General features: G+C 36.5%; 1 protein-coding gene across 4 annotated transcripts in view; it reads right to left on the bottom strand.

The window, feature by feature from the left end:
• LOC115918707 (regulating synaptic membrane exocytosis protein 2-like) overlaps positions 1-24,442 on the bottom strand; it is a 58,957-nt gene that overhangs the window by 14,745 nt on the left and 19,770 nt on the right. For all 4 annotated transcript variants that reach the window (XM_030987616.1, XM_030987619.1, XM_030987606.1 and 1 more), the window contains 3 exons: positions 23,397-23,549; positions 20,893-21,780; positions 17,888-18,245 (listed from right to left, as the gene is read on the bottom strand). In XM_030987616.1, coding sequence (XP_030843476.1) covers positions 17,888-18,245; positions 20,893-21,780; positions 23,397-23,549 — 1,399 coding nt within the window. The remainder of the gene's footprint in view (positions 1-17,887; positions 18,246-20,892; positions 21,781-23,396; positions 23,550-24,442) is intronic.

The raw sequence follows: 24,442 nt of genomic DNA, 5'->3' as shown, positions 1-24,442 counted from the left end.
TGCTCTTGAATCTGCCCATCTTAGAATCATTTTGAATTATTCTATTAATTAGATTTTGCTACATCTATTGAAAGCCAAGAGCTTGGATGATTATTTTTGGTAACATCACTGACAGTGTGTTCTTTGCTTTTCTCTAGCACTATTCATTGTCATTAGTATCTCACTTTGCATCTAAATTTGTAGTTTTAACTATTTTCCCTGTTCCTGCTCTTTGGCTCATTTTTAAAAATCAAACTCTCTTGTCCTTCACCTCTCATCTTCCTCTACAATTTCCTTGAGCTCTTAGTATTATTTCATCCTGTCTCTGTTTGTCTTTCTAAGTCTGTCTCTGTCTCCCTGTCTTCCCCTCCATCTGTCTTTCTTTCTCATTTCCTTTTTAATCAATTTGTATAATTTTGTCTTGTCTCGGTCTCGGTCTCCCTCTCCCCTCTCTCTGCACTATTTCTTTCTCTTTTTCTTTATTTCTCTCTCTCTCTCTCTCTCCCCCTCTCTCTCTCTCTCTCTCTCTCCCCCCCCCCCTCTCTCTCTCTCTCTCTCCTTAATCATTCATTCACACCACCAAACTGACTTTAAACTGATCGACTCTTGGCCATCCGCGGTAATGTCATTTTTAAAGTTTAATCTTTTGTTACTCAAGCATCAGTCCCATCAGTGTGACTGGACTATTAGCAGCTAACTTTGAATCCCAAACATCCATTTCAACAAAGACCCAAAGCAATGACAAAGAAAATAGTACAGGCCCCTCCTTATCCCTGGGAGATTACACTCATCACTTACATCTCAAGTTATGGCAACATGTAAAAAGGAACAAGATCAAAAGAGATTTCATTCTTATAGCAAAATTTCAAATTGATCTTTAGAAAGTGGTTAGAAAGTGGTTAAAAAAGGCATCAAGAAGATTTTCAGGTTTGAGAGCTGCTAAAGAGTTCTACAAGAATAACTCTTGATGGGGTATCATTATTATTAATTTGTTCTCTCGATTTGAGCTCCATCCATGTTCCTAATTTTGTCTCTCTAGGTATGTCCTCATCAGCTCGAGATTGCCAAATAGCCTGCTATTTCTGAAGTTACAAATCGCGTCTTCATCAGCTCAAGATTCGACCTCGAAACTCGAAACTCAAGCTCAAGAAGTTAGCTCGAGATATTTTGCTCAGCGTTTGCGCATAGTGCGAGTCTTCGGGCTGGTAAAGACGCATGGGTCAATTAGCGGGATATTTTACCAAATAGCAAGATATTTTGCAAACTAGCCCAAGATATCTTTGGATGATTATCTCGACCAAATATCCAGCTAATAGCAACTGCAGGCTGATGAGGACCGTTCGGGATATTTAAAATAGCGGGCTATTTGGCAATCTCAATTAAGCTGATGAGGACAGGCCTTCTGTGATTTTCACATATCCTACGATCAATATCTGCATTCTCAACTAGGTTCATTGATTCTTCTAATGCCGCACAAGCCTCGTCTCTTTTAGGGCTTCAAGTAGCATCTATTACTGAAATCCTGCAATAATCGTGGTAAATCCGGATGTAATTGGATAGCTGCTGATACAAGCATCTCCTTAGATGACGACATATGAGGTTTCAACTCACGTTTCATATAAACTATTTAAAAAAAGTTCTGAAACATGTAAACAGGAAGTTAAGAAACTTAAGCTGGGAAGCGGAAGAACCCACTTCTTCTGCTTTGTTCTTGATAATGATAAAGAAGAAACTAACAGGAATGAATAAAGAAGAAAACTAAGCTTTATTTAGTTTTAATATCCTTTCTCTTCTATATAATTTCTTGAAAAGGTAAACACATGGCTGGGTGTGGTTCACTACTGTAGCAGGATGTGAACCTTTTTCCACAAAACCTTTAATCCATCTAGGATACTTTTTTTTTTCTCTTCAAAATGGGTAATAATAATAATTTTAATAGGAACCTAGGTATTTCCTTGATTCTACTTCTTAAACTCTTCCTAAAAATAAAAAAAATCTCCCTTCTTCTTCCTGTCTCTCTCTCTCTCCGCTTCTTTTCCAAGCTCCATCTGCCAAAATATCTTAAATCTTATCAATTTTATTGTCAGTATATGCCTTTTATTTAAATTTCTCTCTCTTCTTTTCTCTTCTCTTTATCTTTGTCAATGCACCCTTTGTTTCCCCCATTTTTTTCGAACATATACCTGAAGTCAGCTAGCCCAATTCCTTCTCTCTCTCTCTCTCTCTCTCTCTTCCTTGTTATTATTTCTCAAATTTCCCACATATTTCTCTGATAACCAAAGCTCCATTAGATACTAATTTGCTACAAAGAACCATACTTTGTCTACCTGGTACTAGAAGGGCATTAAAACATACCACTATGCATAGAGTTAACGGCCTTCTGTCACTGATGAGTATACACTTTGTGAACATGCCTAATCAGACACCTCCACTTCCAATCCCTTAAAACCCAGCTCATTAGCCCCATTCATTAAGAAATCAGGACAGTACTTTAGTGAGTTCAAGTCCTTCTAAAGGCTCAAGAAAGGTAAATTGTGTTTTAAGTTTTAGTACAAAATGTATTAAGTCAGATTTCAATCTTAAATGGTATTTTCTCTTTTCGAGACAGACAACCAGCGTAATTATATACTGTCACTTTGCTTGAAAGCAGGGGCGGAGTCAGGATACTGTTGGGGAGGGGGGGGGGCACAAGTTAAAACAAATCTATTGAAATGTGCAATTTTATTGGATATCTGATAGACATTATTGTAATTCTAAAAATTAATTCAAAATTATTAGTGTACCGGTATATATTTCTGCTCATATGTTACTTGTTTGAGAAGATTCTCCCCCAGATCCACACGGTTCCAGAATTGAGGAACTTTTAAACATTTATAAGCATTTATTGATGATTAATGCATTAAATCATACCTTTTCAATTCTCAACATTACATCACTTCGAGCATGCTGAGCGCAAAAACATGACATAATCTCAAAGCCTTGTTATCATCTTTATATAAGGATCAATTAATTCCTTGACAACAACCATTAGGTCTATAGAATTTATAATTTAATCAGTTTTGAAAAGATCTACTCGCACTCGTTTGGTCTTGAAAGAGAAAGATGAATACCTGACATAATGATTTTCTCAGTGGGGCATCCTTTTCTATAGTCACATATTATGAAAGGATGGGAGGTTGTATAACACGTATTCAGGGTCGATTTTCTTATAATGGCTGAATACATAACTTTCATAATTCAATCCTAAACCAAACACTTTGGCCCGAATTCACAAAGGAGGTTTGTCGACAAACCTTGGTTTTCGTACGTCATATGACGCGTTTTACGCGATTTTTACAAACCTGGTTTGTAAAGAACAAAAGGAGGTTTGAGCTCAAACCTTGCTTTGTGAATTCGGGCCTATAATCCTGAACGTAATTTAAAATCTTAAACCTAGTCGTTTATCTTTGATGTAATATTGTTTTGCATATGTGTGTGTATATATATATATATATATATATATATATATATATATACTGGTATATATATATATATATATATATCACTCTTTCAAGGTATAATATATTTTGCAAAAATACTTCAGAAATAATCAATTGAAAAAAGCTGAATTAAAAAATATGAGACAACAGAGCATACACTGAAATGAAAACATGCTTCCAGGTTCAATCCTGATGCATCTAAAACCTGATTTCACACAGAATCATCAAAAGATACACAATGCCAACAAAAATTGATCAACTCTGGCGGCTTTGCTAAGCTCCCGGGCTTCACTATGCATGACGACTTCCCCATGCACAGATCCCCTTTCATGAATAATTCTTGGGTTAAATAATAATGGGATGAAATGGAATGGAAATCATACACTGGCGTCGTCGATTAAACTCTAGACCTTGTCTAATGGCTCATCTTGCTTCAGTTTGAATAATTCTCCTTGGCATGGAGGATGAATTAAAGATAAGGAGGACAAAGGATGGCATATCTTTATAACACCCTTAGAGGTTGTAAGGATCCAGGATGAATTAAGTAATATTCAGCGGTTATCTCGTCTTAAAGGGATCGTTTAACAATGTTAAATCTGAGATACACGGCCGTACATGTTATCAGTGTCTATGATATGGTGTAATATTGAAGCCCTAAAAAAATTGCGCTTCAAAATGATCAAGAAGTGCCTCGAAAAAGTAAAAATCTTTGAGTGACCGGTTTTACCATACTCGTTTTCCCCAATAGACTGTAGTGTTATGAAAACCGTCAGGCAAACGTTTTTCAAAATTTGTATTTCCAATCATAAATATCTTGATGATCAGACAGGCGATTGGCTTGTAAAAGTCATGGGGTTCCTGACTGACCTAAAGTTTAATAATTATCATTGCATCATGAGCTAAATCCAGAATTTTATTTCAGAATCTGAGACAAAGTTACCGGATCCCTTTAACCATATGTGTTACCACATCTTTGAAGTGCAATAGTAAATGGGTGCGATTGTAATTGGGTAAAACAGAGGAATGAGGATCTGTATAATCAGTTCTTGCCGAACAATTAATGCTATTCGACAATACTCTATTTCAGTTCGTACTGAAGTATAATACTATTCTCATGATGGTGCCTGCATTCTATGTATCACTATAAACATAATCATTAAGTGATCTATTCTGAAGGAACATTTAAACCACGTACTGCATGGACTATGATACCTCTATACATCTGCATATACCATTGTAATCAATGGTTATCTAATTGTAATGGTAGGTATATATATATATAGATCTCACCTCTCAACATCATTTATGTTCAGATTCCCCCTTCCAATTTCTGAGCTTGCGCAGTTCCGCCCTGCGCCTCTCTCTGCTTCTAAAGTACCCGGACACGAACATGTTTACTATCTCCACTCCCTGACCAAAATTGACACCTAAACCTTGGCTAAATGTAGACCGCTTTTTAAAATCAACCTAGCTGTCTACTGGCTCGGTTCTAACAGAGAAATGTACAATGACGGAATTACAGCTCCGGGGTAGATAATGATATTTTACGTGGCACAAAACCCGCTCTTACATAAAGAGTGAGCATATGTTGGATTGTTCAAAGCTACTTGTAAAATAATCATAACAAACACATCAATCACATTGAAAATCTATCATAAAAACTTATGGTTATCATGCAGCTATCTTGCTGAACACTTTCATCAGGCTGGTTTGGATATTGTAATAAAACATAACACATAGAAGACATGTACCTGGCATGGAAGCCTTTTCTAATGATGGTTTTTAAGCTAGCTGCTTCAATATCATTCCACTTTTATGTGGAATTCTGCATCTATTTTCACCTCTTCTTTCATCAAGATGTTACAACATGATTTAGATTGCAGACATGACGATTCCTACATTTCTTTCAAAGAGCAAGACAAGTTTCAAATTTGACAAACAGGGTTCGTAAAAGAGTCGATCGAGTAGCATAGTTGTAGCTCACTTTCTCAATCCATTGGGTCATCCCACCATCAAGCAGATTTGAATAAAAGCAGACCGGGCATTTTTAAAGAAATGGATGTGAGAGTTTGAAGAAGAAAAAAATCTTAGATAAGATAAGAAAACTATGGTTTTTCAATTTGTGAAAATCACGTACTACATGAATTTGCGAGCATGTGAGCACTTTTTAACAATAAACAAATATCATGATTGAAACTCCCACGTTTCCTGAATTGTGTCTAGTTCTGTTTACGATGAATAATCGTTCACAGATATTTCCCTTTAAACAGGATTTTTGTGTGGAAATGATCAGGTGTGGTTCCGGAAGAATAATTGGGGTGGGGGTTGGGGAGGGGGACTTGGGGGATTTTGCCTGCATTTTCTACACATGCACCTCACTTAAATTCATGTATCATCAAGAAAGATCGGGCCGGGGAGACTTGAACATTTTTGAAGCTACTGGAAATGATACACGATTTAACACTTAAAACATAGATATAGATTAACCTCACAATTTTCTGGGTTATGGAGAAATCATTTCCTTTTATCCTGGACTGCGAGCAAAGGATTATGGGATATATAAGCCCAACCTTTAAAAGCACAGCTCTATATTATAGAGACTTAATCTTGTCTATTCTTGCTTCCTCTCACTGTTTGAAACCATCCGTCTTTCCAAATTATAAAGAGGGGTTAAAATTGTCAAGAAACATTCTTTGTTAGAGATTGATGATATAGTTTGAATACAAGGGAGGGGAGACTACCAAACTAGTTAAATAATCAAAGTAAAACATCTTTTGTTAAGATGTCTTTATAGATTCTCTTTCTTTTCAAAATTCATTTTTTGAGAATCAAAGTAAATCATACTGATGAAATGGGAAAAACACCCCCCCCCCTCTCTCTCTCTCTCTCTCTGCAAGTAAAAATCTATATTGGGTGAAAACAGGAATTTTGGAACAAAATATTTAGAAGTGATGTATAGCTCTCCAATTTCTTGTGAACTAAATTTTCATAATATTCAAGGTTTTCCTGTAGCACCTTTTTCTCTTGGAGCTGTATACAGACTATATTCAGTCATAAACTTTGACAAATTATATGTTAATATTTTCTGCCTGTTGGAGATTTCCTTAAAAAAACTTGCTGTGAGGTTTGGATTGCAAGCCCTATTCATGAAGTCTATTAGCGGGTTCAGAGTTTCTAATGATGAGATTAAAAGATATAGTACCGGTAATATGCAATCTCTCGAGGGAGTGTGTGAAGACATACAAATCTGCCGGGCTATTACTACTGGAATACAACCATGAAATTGTAATAATTCCTATAACCACCTTAGCGAGAGTACTTTTATAATTCGTGTCTCAACCATCAGGCATTTGATAAATGATGCCATCACAAATTGTGAGAAAATGACAACTTAAAAACACAACACGACGTGACTCTGTCAAAATGAGGTGAATCCAATAAATTGAATGAATAGGAACAACACCTTGACAAATGTTACAACATTAGTCACCAGGACAATGCAGGTTTTTTTTTGTCAACAGAGCCGAAGCAAAATAATTAGGTTCAGACTTGCCCTAGAATTCATTTCAATTATATTAATCAGAAAAGGTGTTGATATGAGATATCACTGTGAGTAGCACAAAGTAGGTGAAACCGGTATCCAGAACTCCAGAAAGAAACTAGCTTGCATGGGCATACTTGACCTCATATGAAAACAAAAATACTGAGCGGGTTAAAATGAAAAACAAGCCAAACCATGTATTTTTAACACATGGTTAACGCCCTCCTGGCTATAATTATAAACAGGCAATATGACATTGCTCATCATCAGCACCATATTATTTAAATGGATCGTTTAACAATGTTAAATCTGAGATACACGGCCCTACGTGTTATCAGTGTCTGTGAGATGGTGTGATATTGAAGCCCTAAAAAAAATTGCGCTTCAAAATGATCAAGAAGTGCCTCAAAAAAGTAAAAATCTTTGAGTGACCGGTTTCCCTAATAGACTGTAGTGTTATGAAACCCGTCAGGCAAACGGTTTTCAAAATTTTTAATTCCAATCATAAATATTTTGATAATCAGACAGGCGATCGGCTTGTAAAAGTCATGGGGTTCCTGACTGACCTAAATGTTTATAATTATCATTGCATCATGAGCTAAATCAGGAATTTTGTTTCAGAATCTGAGACAAAGTTACCGGATCCCTTTAATAATCCGATCAGAGATGTAGGTTTTCCCTCAAGAATCAACCCATCAGACTATGAGCAGTTCATCCTAGCTGCACTTCTCAAATTAATATATTTGCCCACGTTTATTCCCTATCTTAAAAGTACACCATAAACCCCTGAGAGAAATGAGTGCACCTAGCTTCACAGATAAAACATGACCATAAAGAACTGAGATTGAAAAAAATGAAATACCCAATCACTAAAAACTTCTATTTATTGGCAATTACTAAAAAATGATGCAAAATTTGTCAATTTTTTTTCAGGATAGCAATATTTCATTGATGACAACAGTTATTATGAATTTCTTTGCAATTAATACCTCAATGATTGTTATTATTCTTCAATTATTTTTCGATTTTTATTTGCTGTAAGTCTCACTTCAATTTTTAAACAGTTTTTCATGAAACTTTTGAGTACTGGTGTGCTCTTTTTGGCAATCTAAGCAAAAGTCATCACCAATTCACCTATTTTCACAGTCATGCCAAAACATAAAATAATGCCTTATTTCAGAGATCAATGTGGAGATTATTTTATTTCTATTTTTTTCTCTCCAAAGGACCATAGACTTACAAATACCATGTTAAGCTGCAACGATACTTTGACCTTCACACATGAGGGGCATGCCATCAATTCAGGAATCCTGAACCCTTCAAATATATTAAACAGAAAGTAATTTTAAATAAAAATCCAAGAGAGTTCAGCTTAGGAAAGAAATAAAGTGAGAAACAAACATTTACAGAAGGTAATTTTCAGGTGGTTGAATAAATGACTCCCAGAGTGTGTACTTAAGACATCAATTATCAGGCATCTTGCGTATTCTCTGATCTCTGTTAGGTTCTCCACAGGCTTTAAACTACTGTGAAATTGAAATCTCCATTTGTTCCGAATTAGAGCCTAAAGCTAAAAATGTCAACCAAATGGTTCGTGAAATACAACCTTTACCAATAATCCCTAAAATAGAAGGTTTCTTAAAAATAGCACCTCAATATCTAGGAAGGCAAAAGCAGTGTTTTCACAAGGTTGCCCGATTCAAATGGCAATGTAACGAGCCAAGACTGATATATGCAGAAAGTAGACGTAAACAACTCTGAGATGACGTTATTTATTTCAGATGACATCATGATGCTCGAGTCTGAAGGGAACCAGACAATGTCTTCCAGCTAAAACCTACTCAGCTCCTTGGCTTCTTAACATAAATTTATTCCTTAATCTTTCTATTTTTTCATTTTCAAATCTTTTTACGTTCTACTTTCTTTTCCATTTCACATATCCTCCTTGTAACCTCTCTTGTACAATTTTTTTCTTTCTCTCTCCTTTTCATTTGTTGTTCATTACAACCACTTTATTCTGCTCCCATCTTCCTTTTTCTAATATCTGCTTCTTTAATTTATCCCTCTCTTCCTGTTTTAAACATCTTTCTCAATCATTGCTCTTACTCTAAATGCAAATCGTAACTTTTCTTTCTTGTTTACTCTATCTCTTTTTTTTCTCTCTCTCTCTCCCCTCTCTCTTTCTTTATCTCTTTCTCTCTCTCTTTCTCTATTTTTTGTTTAAGTGCTTGTACTCATCGTTCCAGTCTTTGGATGTTTCATCATATCAAATATTGAATACCTTTTATGTTTAAGAACAGCTTTTCGTTCTTTGAGTCAAGGTTTACAGATATAATGATGCTATTTCATAATTTCAAAGTGAATGTATATTCATACATTTCTTCTGAAAATAGGATACAATTAACTGTACTGTTCAATATTTGAGATTTAAAAATATTGAAATGATCAAATAAAGCATCTTAGTTCACAATCTAAATCATAAATAAAGTTAAAATTCATCTCACTTGCCTAGGGTTCAAGAAATTAATTAGTTTCAAAACATCAACGATTTGAAAAGAAAAATTTAAGATTCTGTTATCACTCGTTTAAAAAATAAAGGCAAACACACCAGCTGGTTTAATAATCATGTCCATGTTTTCCATGCGGCTTCAAGATCATATTATGCATTAATACAAAAGTCATTAAGATTGAATCATTGCTTTAAGAGAGTAATTTGACATGCATGGCTCTTTCGTCTGTACGGCATTTACACGTAACACCTCTTGGGAAAACCGATTTCGAGTAAAATGTAGTAACATAATTTACATTTAAAGGATCCTCCAAGAGATACAACAAGAAGTAATTGACATGTTTTTCTCCGCAATGACATATATCCTTTATACACAGCTTGCATGGTTGTATAACTTCCTACCCACTTATTCATTCAGCCCAGAGAAGAAAAAAAATAGAGCCAGAGAGATAGACGGAAAAACCTACTTGTTATGGACCACAGTGAGTGAGTGGGTGGGTGGGTACGTGGGAGGAAAAACATGTTGGGTCAATGAGGAAAATATATATAGTGTAGTGACTACAGAGTGTGTCAAAACAAATCAAAAGGTTGCTAGGGTCTCATACCCACAATTTACATCCTACTTAATTATACAATTGTTTCCATTTTGTTTTTTTGTATAGATTTTCTTGATGAAATATAAGAATAAAATGTGCACACATACTGATTTTATACCAGGACAGCAGTTTCCAGAATGATGTAACCCATTTTAAGTCAAATAAAGAAACATATACCAATATTAAATTTGTGATTTGGCTTCATTTTCCTATTGATTTCCTTGATTGAACTACAAATTCCTTGCCTCAATGCATTACGTACTGTATGTGACTTGATTCAATAATCCATCCCTTTTTTAGTAGACACCATGTATAGCATTTTGCGTGGGCTGAGAAACATGGATGAGATGCTTTTTGTAGCAGTAAGCGAGTGGAAGCGTGCCTCACCAAGGTAATATGAAATGCAATATCTCCAGGCCATTGTCTGCCCTTTACGTGTAATCTGATAATTTGGAGGAAAAATAAGAAGAAATTCAAGGAAACGTTGGTTTGAATCTGACAAGGGATAACAACAACCTACAAAGTGAATCTCACCCCCCTGCTCTGAACTCGATATCTTACTCCATTATTTAGCTTGCTAAACCCTTCCCCAATCATCAATTATATACAAACATGTATAAAAAGTAATTTTGTAAAGCATATGTTTGCTATCATGATGCATTAGTTCATCGTTACCTTGATACAAATAATATTCAATAGTTAACTTTGATGAAATCATTTTGAAAGTGACCATTCCTTGCCCAAAAATATTAAATACAAGAGAAATGAAGAATTGAGGCATTTAAACTGCCTATGTCACCCCATGGCACAGAAAGCGATAAATCATCTATATTAATGAGCACGTGAGGGGAGAAGTGAAACGAGGCAAACAAAAACCTTCTCAGTGAAAGGTCACTTCTCCAAGACATTTGTATCGTAGATGCAGTGTCTTTGTTTTTCACACTTTGGATATGTAGATGGGTAGACAATTTACTCATTTGCAGTTTGACTGCGGTCTATGACCTTTGTAGTTTTGCTGCACTACTGCATGAAGTCACTCTACAAGTTCTGATTAACATATGCTCCAGTGGTAATCGCTCTACAGTCAATTTTCTGCACCATTTAACCAAAGTCCAAATTGTTCCACCATGGACCAAACCTAACACCCTACCCCTAACTAAATACCTAACCCAACCTCAAACCAAATTGCAGCCCTTACCCTTACCTCATGTCAAAATGTCAAATCACCCAAGCACCTTGTCACCTAATGAGAGCCAGTAGGGCGTTAATTACTCCCATTACGTTTGCACACGCTTATCTCCCTTCTGGATCTGAACAGACACAACATAGGCGCGTCTTCATCATCTTGAGATTGCTAAATATCTCGAGATTGCCAAATAGCCCGCTATTTGGGAAATAATCCCGAAGTAACAAATCGCGTCTTCACTATCTCGAGGTTCGACCTCAAAACTTGAAACTCGACCTTGAGAAATTAGCTCGAGATATTTTGCTCAGCGTTAGCGTGTATTGCAAATCTTCGGTCTAGTGAAGACGCACGGGACAAATAGCTGGATATTTTGCCAAATAGTAGGACACTTTGCAAACTATCCCAAGATATCTTGGGATGACAATCCTGACCAAATATCCTTCGAATTGCTACTTCGGTCTGATGAAGACGCAAATTAGCTGGATAGTTTGCGATCGGGATAGTTCAAATAGCTGGATATTTGGCAATCTCGAGATATTGAAGACAGGCCTCATGAGCATAGCTTGTACAGTGTTAACTGCATCAGAGTCCTTTTTAGTGATAATCCTATAATGTTCTACATTTAGAAGTAGATAGTCAAATGTTTGATTTTTTCATCCCTTCATTTAACTCTTTGTATGATTATAATGGTGTTCTTAGCTATTTGTATTTGGAGACACCATTACACCTCTTCACAATTTATAATCATTGAATTTTAATCATAACAAACCTAAGATGAATAACGTATTTCTTCATTTCTTCACCGATATGGTTGTTAAATGCCCTTCAACACAGTTACAAAACATCCTGTGTATTCTTGAAATAAATTTTTTTATAAAGTAATTTTTTTTTTTTTAAATCATAACTTGTCTATATATCGATATGGAAAATAAATGACAGTGAATTTACAAAATATGTCAATTTGAGATTCTCACAAGCTCAGCGAACTCTATTTAAAAAAGGAAACTTTCTCATTGTCACATAAGCAATTGTGTCTTTATCTTTATGTTTTCAATATGCATCTCTGACTTATCTGTTGTCTTTCAAAGCCACCAGCTATCCTAATTGTTAAAAGATCCTGATTTTTTATGACCCTTTCTAATAATGATTGAACCCATTAATCAAAAAGTATGCGAGACCTTCTAAGTAGAAGAAAATAACATAACAACTGCTAATTTTTTAAAACCCCAAGCTGATGTGGTATTACAACAAATCATCTAAATTTGAATAGAAAAGAGGCTAATATGTGCGTATCTATCATTCCGCTTCGGTGATAAAATCATACAAGATAGAAGAACTATAGCCCAATGGTGTATACTAATAGATATCCAGGAAGGTCACAAGCATACTGTTACGTTGTAAACCTACTACTGAAATTCAGATTCTCAGAAAGAGCTTTATAACCAGACATCTTTAAGGCACATCACAAACATGTTATCCCACTTTCAATCTTGCGAAAGCATATATTCTCTTTTATGTCACAGAAAGGTGGTTGCATGGGACAGCTTCAATTACACTTTCCCATTTTGCAAATGTGAAATATGCTTCCTCTCTGTTATGCAAACATATTGGGATTCGACCTTTAAATACCACTGAAGTGAGACATGGTATGGAGTATGGTGTCCATTCCACAATATGTGAGTGTCTTATCTAAACAGGTTAGTTGTATAGTTTTCATTGTAGAATGGTGCTTGCTACAGTGTAATAAAGTGAACCAATCACCCAAATCTTTTGTTAGTAAATAAATGCCAGTAATATTTATTTATTTGTAGATATACAAAATAAGCAGTTATATATCTTACTTCCATACTCATTTTTAAGTCACATATAGCTTTGATCTCAAATTTTATCATTGTATTAAATTAAGCAAAGGGATATAGACACTATCTCCAGTAATACGGCGGTCAAATCAACGAGACCGACACCAGACCGACAACAGACCAAACAAACAAGTACATTTCCCCCATGCCAAAAAACAATCGCAGAGCTGCCAACCTTTGGAAGTACAAATTAGTACTCAGCACCTCCAAAATTAGTATTTTACCATCAAAATAAGTATTTTTCAACCGGCCTTCCTTTCACCTATTAAAAACCTATTGATGTCGTAACACAGCGCAAATGCATACCGTAAAGACCATATTTTTGCTGTAATTCGTTTTTTTAAAACATATTCAATTGTACATGTTGGCTGGGCCAGTAAAATTTCAGAAAAATGTGATACTGGTACGTACGGTCAATTAAAATGTTTGCTCTTTCATTAAAATTTTTAAAGAAAGTTGTAAAATCAAAGTTTTTGTTGGGGTTGTGGGGGTTTACTTGTACATGATTCTATACGATTTCGTGTTTTTTTTTTTTTTTTTTTTTTTTTTTTTTTTTTTTTTTTGGGGGGGGGGGGGGGGGTGAAAAATCGTATTTTAAAAGGTGATATCGTATTATCGTATTCCACTCTTATTAAATCGTACTGGTTGGCACCTCTGCAGTCGGTCTTCAGTCTGTTGGTAGTGGGACTGAGGCTTATACAGGATCATGTGATAAGTAAGATTTTGCAGTACTTTCTTTAATAGGCATATATGTTTCAAATAAAATTATTTACCTTGAGAAAGCATGTTCAGTTAAAGCACAATTTGGTGTACATGTTAACAATTAATTGATACGCACAGTTAAAGTCAAACAACAGAAACGACAACACATGTTGAAAAACATGTGACTTGACCTAGATCTACAACGTCAAATTTAAAATATTTTCAGATTTTAACCTTAATAGTATTGATCATTGAGGAATTTTCTCAGAATTTAACTCATTAAAAGGCATACATTTGGCATACATATTAATAATTGAAGGATACGCCCTATTTAAGTCAAAACAACCGAGGCATCAACACATGTCAAAACATGTGACTTGACCCAGATCTATCATTAGTATTGAGCTGTGAGAAATTTTCTCAGAATTTAATTCATTAGAAGGCAGTTTGAGTATAAACTGAATGACATTTAAGGAGTTTCAGAACTTACGATGGAAATATTGCAAGGAGAGCTGTACAATTAAGGTACAGTTTATGGAATAAACAATTCATTTCCGCAATTTTTTTTAGCTTTAACCTTCTTTTTATGCCAAATACATCTTTTCATTCAAAATGAAAGGCTTTAGATTGAAAAGAATCTTTTTAATCAGGTAACAAAAGACTTGAGACATCCAAATAGACTATTCCAACAACCCATGCTTCTGAAAGACTTATGTAATTGTTATGAAATGACTGAAAATAACCTCCTAGGTATTTGATATCAGATTATTCATCACATGTATTTTAACAAAAGTTTTGTTTTTAATTGAATAAAGTCATAAAGCAACTCATATTTTTCTGATTTGATTTGTTCATTTGATTTCATTTAATCAAACATAAACCATTGAACTTTATTGATATGAATACATACACTTATTCAATACAGGTAAACTATAAATACTGACTAAAGAAATAAAAACAAATGTTTCAAAAGCATTAGTCAATAATCTACCTCATATATCCATACACAGATTTTATTCGATTTATAATAAGAAAAGAGCACTGAAACAATACACCCAATGAAGAAAGAGGGCATGTCTATCTATCAAATAAGAGGGTTTTTTGTCTATTCTACTCAACCTATGAATACACAGCCGGAGGAATATTAAAACTAAATCCTCTGGAAAATCAAAATAAATGACAATGTAGTTTTTGATAATAATTTTCATATTTGCCACCTAATACTCTGCTTATCTAATTTTCCCTAAAATGTAATTCTTTTACAGCTAGCACAATTTGATTACATGTTCAGGAAGGTTTGCTATTCTAAAAAAACATTCTATATTCATTGTTTGCTAACCTTTGTCTTTTTATATCATTTAATCAGGTCAAAGACACGACCTTAGAAGAAAACAAATCATTTTTGTGTAATTCCAGGAGTATGCCCTTGGTGATTCCCAATCCCTCAGAGTAAGTATTCTGAAAACTATGTTAACCTTTATGTTAGAAAAAAGTATATTTTCATATTAAATTCAACAATAAACACTCATTATTGGTGCTTGCTAAGATGCCTATCTAAATTCCTAGTTTTTATTTGTTATGACAATTAACATATTTTTGTACTAACTAAAATTAATATAGTTTCTAGAATACCACTCCAGACCTCTAACTGGCTCAACATGCATGGTTACTAGATCATATTGATTCTCATTGTCAGAGGATATCTGAACAGCAGATCACCTGAATGGCTAATACTCTGTAATCAGCCTGCTTGACAAGGCCTTTTTCAACACTTTTAAGCTACTCTGCCAGTCATACTATAGTCATAAAAAGTGTGCATAATCTGGTTTGCCAGCTGGGCAAAGCTTGTACTCATTCTCATTTGTAAAGAATGTATCAATAGCACAGCATCAGAGAATGAGTCCTTATCGACATCAGTGTTCTTTTAGTGGGTCCGGAAATTCGATTGCAGATTATTTTTCTTTGCTTTTTGGACTTTAGATGTACTCCTCCTCGTTATCAGAACCATCTGAATAGTACAGCATCTGAATGGCAACCATTCTGGGCTCTGACTTCTGGATACGCTCAATGTCAACCCTGGTGACTAGTTCTGCCCTCTGACCTTTGGCCTGACCCTTCTCTGACCTCTGATCCTTGACATGACCCTTGGTCTGGCCGCTGACCTCTTCTAACGTCTCCTCTTGGTGTCTGCCAAGTTTCCTGCGCATCAGACGAACAAAGAGTCCCCGTTCTCCGCTCCTCGGAGACCTCTTGACCTGACCTTCTGATAAACTACGCTTTTTACGCGATTTGGAGTGTGTATTTTTAGAACTGCGATTTCTACCCAGTGAATTAAGTGAAGGTGTACTATTTGCATGTGATGATAATAATCTTTACCATGATTATGATATGATAAATGAGGCAATGAAACATAGGATATGAATTGGGAGTATATAGTTTTGGGAAGAAGCATAGTGTAAGGTACGATACAGCACATTGAATAAGCACATTTGACAATACATTCAGTAGAAGATCAGAGAAAAATACATATAATTTTAGAGAGGAAAGATGACATTTGATAAGCACCAACATGATTAATATAAGGATATAACGGAGTACATATGATTTTAGGATGAACATGAGAAGAAGCAAATAAAAGCAGGGGCAGAAAGTGAATGAATCCACAACAAATTCAAGAAAGCAAAGAGCAATTGATGAGATTATTCATATGTTTGATAATAGGCATTTTGATAGTTTCGATTACAATGTTGATACAGAAGGAATGTGAAAAGCAGGGTGGAATGAAAGCATATAATTGGAAGAAAGATATTGGGGGAAACAAAACAAGACAAACAAAAAGGAGAATTAGACAAGACTTGGACCAAAATACAAAAATATGTGGTACAAATGAGTCTGAAACAAACAATACTGGAACATTATACAATAGTCAGACAAAAAACATGAATAGCCAGAAATGAGGTTCAATTTACTGGACATTTATCTCACGACCTGCATCACAACACACATGTAATACATTTGGAAATGAATAGTACAAGCAGTGTCGAGTATTCTGGTTCCCATCTTCCAAATGTACAAGTACTGTATGCATACTATGGTGTACACACTCTCCAGAAACATATCACAAGCCCAAGTCATTGGCAAACCTGTATTTTGTTTTCTGTTCGTCTTTAATCTTTAACCTTTCACTTGTAACCTTTAACCTTTAACTCATGACCTCACCACTATCTACAGAAGATATGAAACTACCAAGAACTAATCACTGCAAGAAACTCAGCATAGCAACACCCCATGTTATCATGCTAGCAGTGAGGTTGAATGACCAGCGCTTCTCTCTATTTGTATTACGTTGACAGAGGGTTTCTACCCAGAAGACAATTAGGATATTGAACCTGTCATTAGGTATCACATGCTTCATACTTCAAAGGATTTCCAAGTAGACAGGGCATTACTGCACCCACAAACAAAAGATAAAGCAGCAGGAAAATTAATTTTCTTCTTTCTTTAATTCTCTTGCACAGCCCCTTCTACTCTCCACTCTGTGTTTATGCCTCTCTTTTTTCCTCCATGTCTTCACCTCTCTTTCCTTTTCTCTCCCATTCTTTATCTCCCCATATCACAGAATTCGTATCTTTCTCTTCTTCTTTGTCAATTCAACATGCTTTTGATAAGCACTTTCTTCACTATTTTTCCGTATCATCCGCTAGTCTCCAAGAAGACTGATAGCTATGAAGTCATTGAATCTCTGCTAACATTAATTAATAGAGTTAATGCCCTTCTGGCTCTTAATGAACATTTAGGAATCCTTTGTTGCTTTTCCCGTTTTGCTTCTCATATTTCCCCCTAACTCTCAGTCCCACACACATCCAAGATAGAGAAAACACAACAAATAAACTCAGATAAGAAACAAAAAACTAAGTTCACTACACAAAACTTTAGAGCTGAGACTTCAGATGTTGAGATTTTGTGTATTAGGATGAGGGCTTTCTCTTAATAAACACACCAGAGGTTAAAGGTCATAAAAGCAAAGGTGGCCTACCTGAACTTTCTGGTGGGCCGGGGGCGCTCCGATTGCGTTGAGAAGGCACTCGCCGTACTCGCAGCTGTTACGGCCGAAACGTCGCTGGTACTCGACAAGTTGCTGTCTGAGGACTTGATGCTAATGTTGTCTGGGCTCTGCTTACGTCGGTGTGAGGAATGCTGGAAAGGGTTGGTCATGTCGTGGCCCGGTGACCCCATGTGAGACCCCCTCTCTAGGCTTCCACCACCGCCGCCGCCGCTACCACCAATACCCCCACTTCCTCCGTGAGGGGAGAGGGTGTTGGCGGAGGCAGCTTGCTTGTATTGGGTCATCTTCAGCTTGATCTGCCTAGCTCGCTCTTCGATGTCAGCAGTGCCTAGATGAGATAGAGAGAATCATCAACAGTCAAAGTATCTCTCATGAAGAAATTCATCTCCACAGACTGTGAACAGATACCAATACAGACATTGCTGTCAAATTCATGAATTAATGAACATAAAAGAAGGTCTAATAACCAGATATTGAAGCCATCAATGCTATACATGAACACAAGGGGGGTTCCAATTATCTAGAACTCCTGACAAGCTTATATAAAAGAAGTTGTTGATTCTCGGGGCTTGACACTAAAATAAAATTGCTGACAATAAAGGGGTCCTCAACCCATGACCCTATGCTGGATCTGCCCCTGCCAGGAATATCAACAATATACCTTTAACAAATGACAGAGCAGCAAGGTAACTCGGATGTCTTAAATAAGATTCTGAAAGAGCGACTTCCATCTTAGGTCATATATACTCATCTTATACCCCTTGATCATCTCTAGGGAAGCAGAACCCAGCCAAACCGGAACTCAGAAGAGTAATATGACCACACATAACATGTACATATTTATACTGAGTCATAAATGAACATGCTCATTGCCTCAAACTTCCTCCTCATCCAGATACATAAATACATGGAAGTTGAAGTATATGCTCTTACATGGATAATACATGTAGATGGATTCAGTGGTCAGGGGCTATAAACCAATTGCCTACCGGAACTGGGCTGTTCTTGTATTAACCGTATGACTAATGTGATAATACAGTAGTCAATGGGTCAATGACTGGCAAAGAGGCCGCTGGAAAATTACAAGATGAGGGAAATGTCTAGTGGAGGTGCCCAAACTTTAATTCAATATAATATGTTGAATAAAATGATGTTAATATCTATTCTTCTATAAGGGAAATCTTCCCCAACATTTGACCAAATTAAAAGCAAACAGTGCAGTTTTATATCGTTTATAAAGAGGATATGTTTTTGGATATTATTAAAACTTTCTATATCCCGAATACCTCTCATAATTTATTTTCCACAACACTTATTCAGTCCTAGTAGTAATCCATCCCTTGATTGACCCTATTCAGTGTTGTATAATATACTTCACTTCGAAAAGCACAGACCATGCATTTCAGAGAATTAGATTATTCATTCATCGTACAAGGAATTTTGAAGTCAAAAGTCTTGTAAATTAGATAATCAAAGAGAGAGAGGGGTTAGTGCAATATCATTGCAGGTTCCTAATCAAGCGCTTTATTAGATTTCCGTTGGATAGTAATTCAATAATGTGCCAATCTTAACATTTGGCCGACATGTGTTTACAAAGAAATTGACCCCTATATTAACGAATTAGGGTACCCGGAAGAGCTCATGGAGATTAAAAGCCAAAGATTAGCGAGGATAAGAATGCATTACAGATGAATAATAAACAAGGGAGAGAGAAAGAGAGAGGAAGAGAAAGAGGGAGAGAGAGAGAGAGGGAGAGAGAGAGAGAGAAAGAGAGAGAGATAGAGAAGAGAGAGAAAGAGAGAGAGAGAGAAACCATTAAACATTGTAGAAAGGTTATGAGAAAGAGAGATAGGGAGAGAGAAAGAGAGAGAGAGAGAGAGAAAGGGGGAGGGATAGAGAAAGGGGAGGGATAGACGCCATAGAATAATTCAGATCGCGAGAAAAAGAAGAGAAACAGGAGGGAAAGAGAACATAGGAAGAGAAGATAGAAGATCAAGTTTAAAGCCCCACTGCACTACTTATAGCTACTTGCGCCCTCTATATAGCAAACGATGCCTAATCGGTGACCATTGGTCCCCCATGATCCCCTTTTTCTTATGTTAATTAAGAGCTGATTTGATGAGATAACCACTTGTCAGGGACTTGGCAGGGAGGTCTAATCCCTCCTGGCAAAACTAGTGCAGTGGGGCTTAAGGAGAAAGAAATAGAAAAAAGAGAGAAAGAGGAAAAGAAAGACACAAAGAAAGAGTGCAGACCTCACATTTGATGAGAAGAATTACAACCGGAAAATCTACGAGGAGGAGGAGGAGCTAGGAGGAGGAGGAGGAGGAGGAGGAGAAGGAGGAGAAGGAGGAGGAGGAGGAGGAGGAGGAGGAGGAGGAGGAGGAGGAGGGAGGGAGGGAGGGAGGGAGGGAGGGAGGGAGGGAGGGAGGGAGGGAGGGAGGGGGGGAGGGAGGGGGCTTCAACAAGATTAGAATAAAAACACAAAAATGGAAGTCAAGTGCAGAAACTCACAGGTCAAACACCAAGAAGAGCTGATTGAATTACATCAGATTACTTGGAATAATCCTTTATGAGCATCCCTATCCCTAAGGGCTTTTTGGAGAAAAGCCAACTTCTCCAAGTACACAAGATCAGACTCTGGGTCTTATACAACCCACAACCCCTTTGCTTCAAACACCTTAAAAGAGTATTGGGGAAAAAGACATGGCGCATTATAAATGTTCAGTATTATTATTATTATTAGCTAACTCTAGATGATGATTCTAGTCCATGAATCAATTTCCCCAACATCAATTAATCTTGTGGAAGAACATTTTTGAGATAATTTATATTCATCCCATCAAGGGAAACTACTAGTCACAAGATTATGATATAATTATTCCAGTCCTCTACAGTTGAGGTTAGTAACAGCAATGGACACCCAACCCTAGCTACCACTGAATATAAAATCTTTGCATGGAATTTTTGATTACCTTTATCAGCTTTTGATGAAGGGGGTATCTGGGGTAGCCTTCGCTGTTGCTTGCGTGGCGTAGAAGGGGTGGAAGAGGGGCTGTTACGTCCCCCATGGATTGGAGAATTTGGTAAGCTTGAGGAATCTAAACCCGACGTAGGTGGAGGAAGCATGTGGCGCCCTCTATACTGTCTGTCGTACTCCATCTCCCCTCGGACCTCGGACCTGCTACGTCGCTGGTTCGAGTCCGACTGCGAGCCTTCGACAGACCGGCGGCTTGGCGACCGTGATCTCCGGGGTTCAGAATATTCGTACACATTAGGAGGGGAGAGTGTTCTTGAGCGGTGCTCGCGCTCCCCCCGGCGTGGGGGTGAGCTCCTGGGTGAGCTCCTGTCTAAACGATGAGGGGACTCGCGCTGTTCGTTACCTCGGGAAGATATAGAATTAGGGGAAGTCCTTATATTATCAACCTCAGTTCCCCTGTATGAGTACATATCACGGTCTCGGTCACGATCGAGGTCATGGTCAAGATCACGATCTGGATCACGATGTCGGTCACGATCACGCTCTCTTTCTCGTCCTCTGTCTCTTGTGTGGTTTCTATCCCTGTCTCGGTCTCTATCAAGTGGTCGATCACGGTCACGGTCACGATCTCGGTCTCGATTACGATCACGGTCCTGTTCCCGATCCGGGTCCTGCTGCAAGTCCTGTGCCCCATCCTGTCTGTCATATTCTATTGCTGGTTCAGAATGCCTGGTCCTGCCTCTCTCTTTTCTGATGGGGGATGGGGAACGAGGCCTGCGAGACGCCCTTTCGGGAACGGCCAGTGTGCTCTGCGAGTTGCGCCTTTGTTTGTTGGGCATCGGTTCTTCGTTTGGTGTCAGGTCCTCTTGAGTTGGAGGTGTCACTGTTGAATTGGGAAAAATTGTTCATGATTAAAAAATAGCATGAATGTTAATATAACAAAAATATTAGGTGCAGGTAGAATTATAAGCAATGGATATATTCCTGTTTATCTTGAAAATTTGAACACTTCCAGTTTTAAATAATGCATTTGTATTCATATGCATCAAATGATATCCTATTTAGTTAAAAATGTATTGTGTCAAAACCAGAGAAATCAACAAATTTCCTTTAAATGATTATAATGATGCAATTATCCATTCCAAGAACATGCAAGAATATAATAACATTTTCATAGTACATGCTGTAGAAGAAATTCATATTATGATAAATGATTTTAGTGCAAACATATTGTATTCTGTATCAAGGCTATATTAACTGTTTTGAGTTTGTGCTAGCTATGAAAGATTTGTATCTGCTAATGGCATAAGGGAAAAGAAACAAAAGAAATAAAAACACATAATAATCAAATGTGACATTGAACACTGTAAACAGAATGGGTTTACTGCAAAATGAGAAAAAATGAAAAGAAGAATGATAATTTTGTAATTAACAAAATAATTTTATTTGTTATTAGGATAAGTGATTGTTAATGTTCATATTCCCCTTCATTTTCAATAGGTGAAATAATAAATTTGTTGCATTTAACATAATCCATGTAAAGAATCTGTGTGTAGAATTTTTAGGAGCACCAGAAGGAATTATTTCAAAGGAATATAACTCATGAAAAACTGAACTCCTTGCTCAATTGAGAACTTAAAGTTGGCAAAGATTTGATCAGCATGCGTCCCCTATTTCATTCATTTGCAGAAACAAAAAGTGAATTTTCCGTGTTTTACTTCTGCTTTCTTTTGCCAAGTGGATGCTGATAAAACGGATATTGATTACAAAAATAATGAAAGATTGATGAATGTGATGAAAACCAAAAATGATAATGGTGAAAAAGACAATGATGATCATCAAATCTGATGATAATGTAACAAAAATTATACACTTGAGAAGATAACAACAATGCTGAAAAAGAAGCTATTTATAAATTTGTTCATGTTGATGAAATTAACAATGTTAATGATTGCAAGATGATGTGATGAAAGTTGATATTTATGATAAAAACGATATGATGGCAAATGTACAGCTGTCCCTGCTGATGAGGAAATTAACAAGAGAGAATGTGATACACTTGACTTTAAACATAGACGCTCTGAATGTGACAGGCCCTATCAAAACAAAAGAAGATTTTGCCATGAATTTTATGGACATGAAGGTTTTTGTTCTGTTCTATTTTTGGTTTTAACAGCACGTGACATTCAAATTCAAATATTTATTTTATTGTTGTATAAATTTAAGTATGTCTTTTATGAATCGAATTTTGCCAGATATGTTTTCCTTTCCACTTGAAACCTATTGACATATACATAACAATAATAACAATGATTTTGCTAATGTTTCTAATAAGCGGTGTCTACTGGTAGCTCCATTACTTGAAATCAAATCCTAGTTCTATGCACAAAATAGGCTCTACATCATATCACTTTTGGTGTGAGCTACATGATGGTCTAAAGGGGATGGAGGCTGAGGAGGGGTTAGGGAGAGGGGAGGAAGGGGGAGGGGTGTTAGTACCTATGCCAGCACGCCTGTGCGGGGCTTGACTACGTGGGAAGTCAGTATCTTGACTAGACGGTCTGTCGTCCTGGTCGCTGACCGGGGGCGGGCTACAGCTACTGCCAAAGGACGAGATACTGGCTACATCCCCCGCCCCAGTGGTAGTGCCCCCTAAAAGGAGTCAAAGTTTAGTTTGTTAATGGAGAAAGAGAAGAGAAAGAGAGACAGATAGCGAGAAAAAGAGGAAAAACAAACATGTACACAAAAGTTCTTGCCAGATATTATAGTTAAACAATCATATTAATCTGTAGTAGCTATCAAGTTGCAATTATAAAAATATATATTAGGAATTTCTGAGATCTTTCTGAAGATCAAGAACTTACAAAAGAGTTTTTAGTGCATCAGAATATAGATTATAATTTTATTTATTTTTATTTATTTTTTTTTCTGGGAGGGGGGAGGCATTTCATAAATCATGCAAGAGCTTCAGTAGTTTCCAAAATAATTTTGTTTAAAGATGGATGATGCATATACTTCGCAAAACCGATCATCACTTAATTCAAATGTCTGGAAAATTCAGAGAGAATCAGCTAAAATTAATCTTTTCACAACTTTGTTAAGGCTTTCTGGTACTAGATTTCATTTACAAGAGAGAAGTTAACATGAACAGTCGAAAGAGAAAAAACACATTTTGCCAATGCATTAGAGATTTGAAGAAGGAGTTACGGAACTTACAGAAGAAATAATGCTACAGTGCATTTCAAATCTAAAGATCAGGTCTTAAGTTAATCAAGTTTAGCATGTGACTTTGTTTAGAGATGGCATGCATCCATGAAAGCAATTCAATAGATATTCATGGACAGATTAGGAGAATGCAATAAAAGACACCCCTTCATTTTACAACACAAAGTCGCCAGAAAACTATAAAGAAACAAGTATTTTATGGAGTTATAAAGCATTGTCATATTTTGTTAAAAACCGATCAAACACACAAAGATTCAGGAAATTGTCCTTATTGCATTAAATTGCGTCAACTGCATTAGTTGAGAATAGTGCTTTATCCT

This window comes from Strongylocentrotus purpuratus, unplaced genomic scaffold (assembly GCF_000002235.5).
Source record: "Strongylocentrotus purpuratus isolate Spur 01 unplaced genomic scaffold, Spur_5.0 spur5_contig_839, whole genome shotgun sequence".
Taxonomy (NCBI): domain Eukaryota; kingdom Metazoa; phylum Echinodermata; class Echinoidea; order Camarodonta; family Strongylocentrotidae; genus Strongylocentrotus; species Strongylocentrotus purpuratus.
Note: the sequence above shows the minus strand (reverse complement) of the source record. Positions and strands in the feature narration are given on the sequence as shown.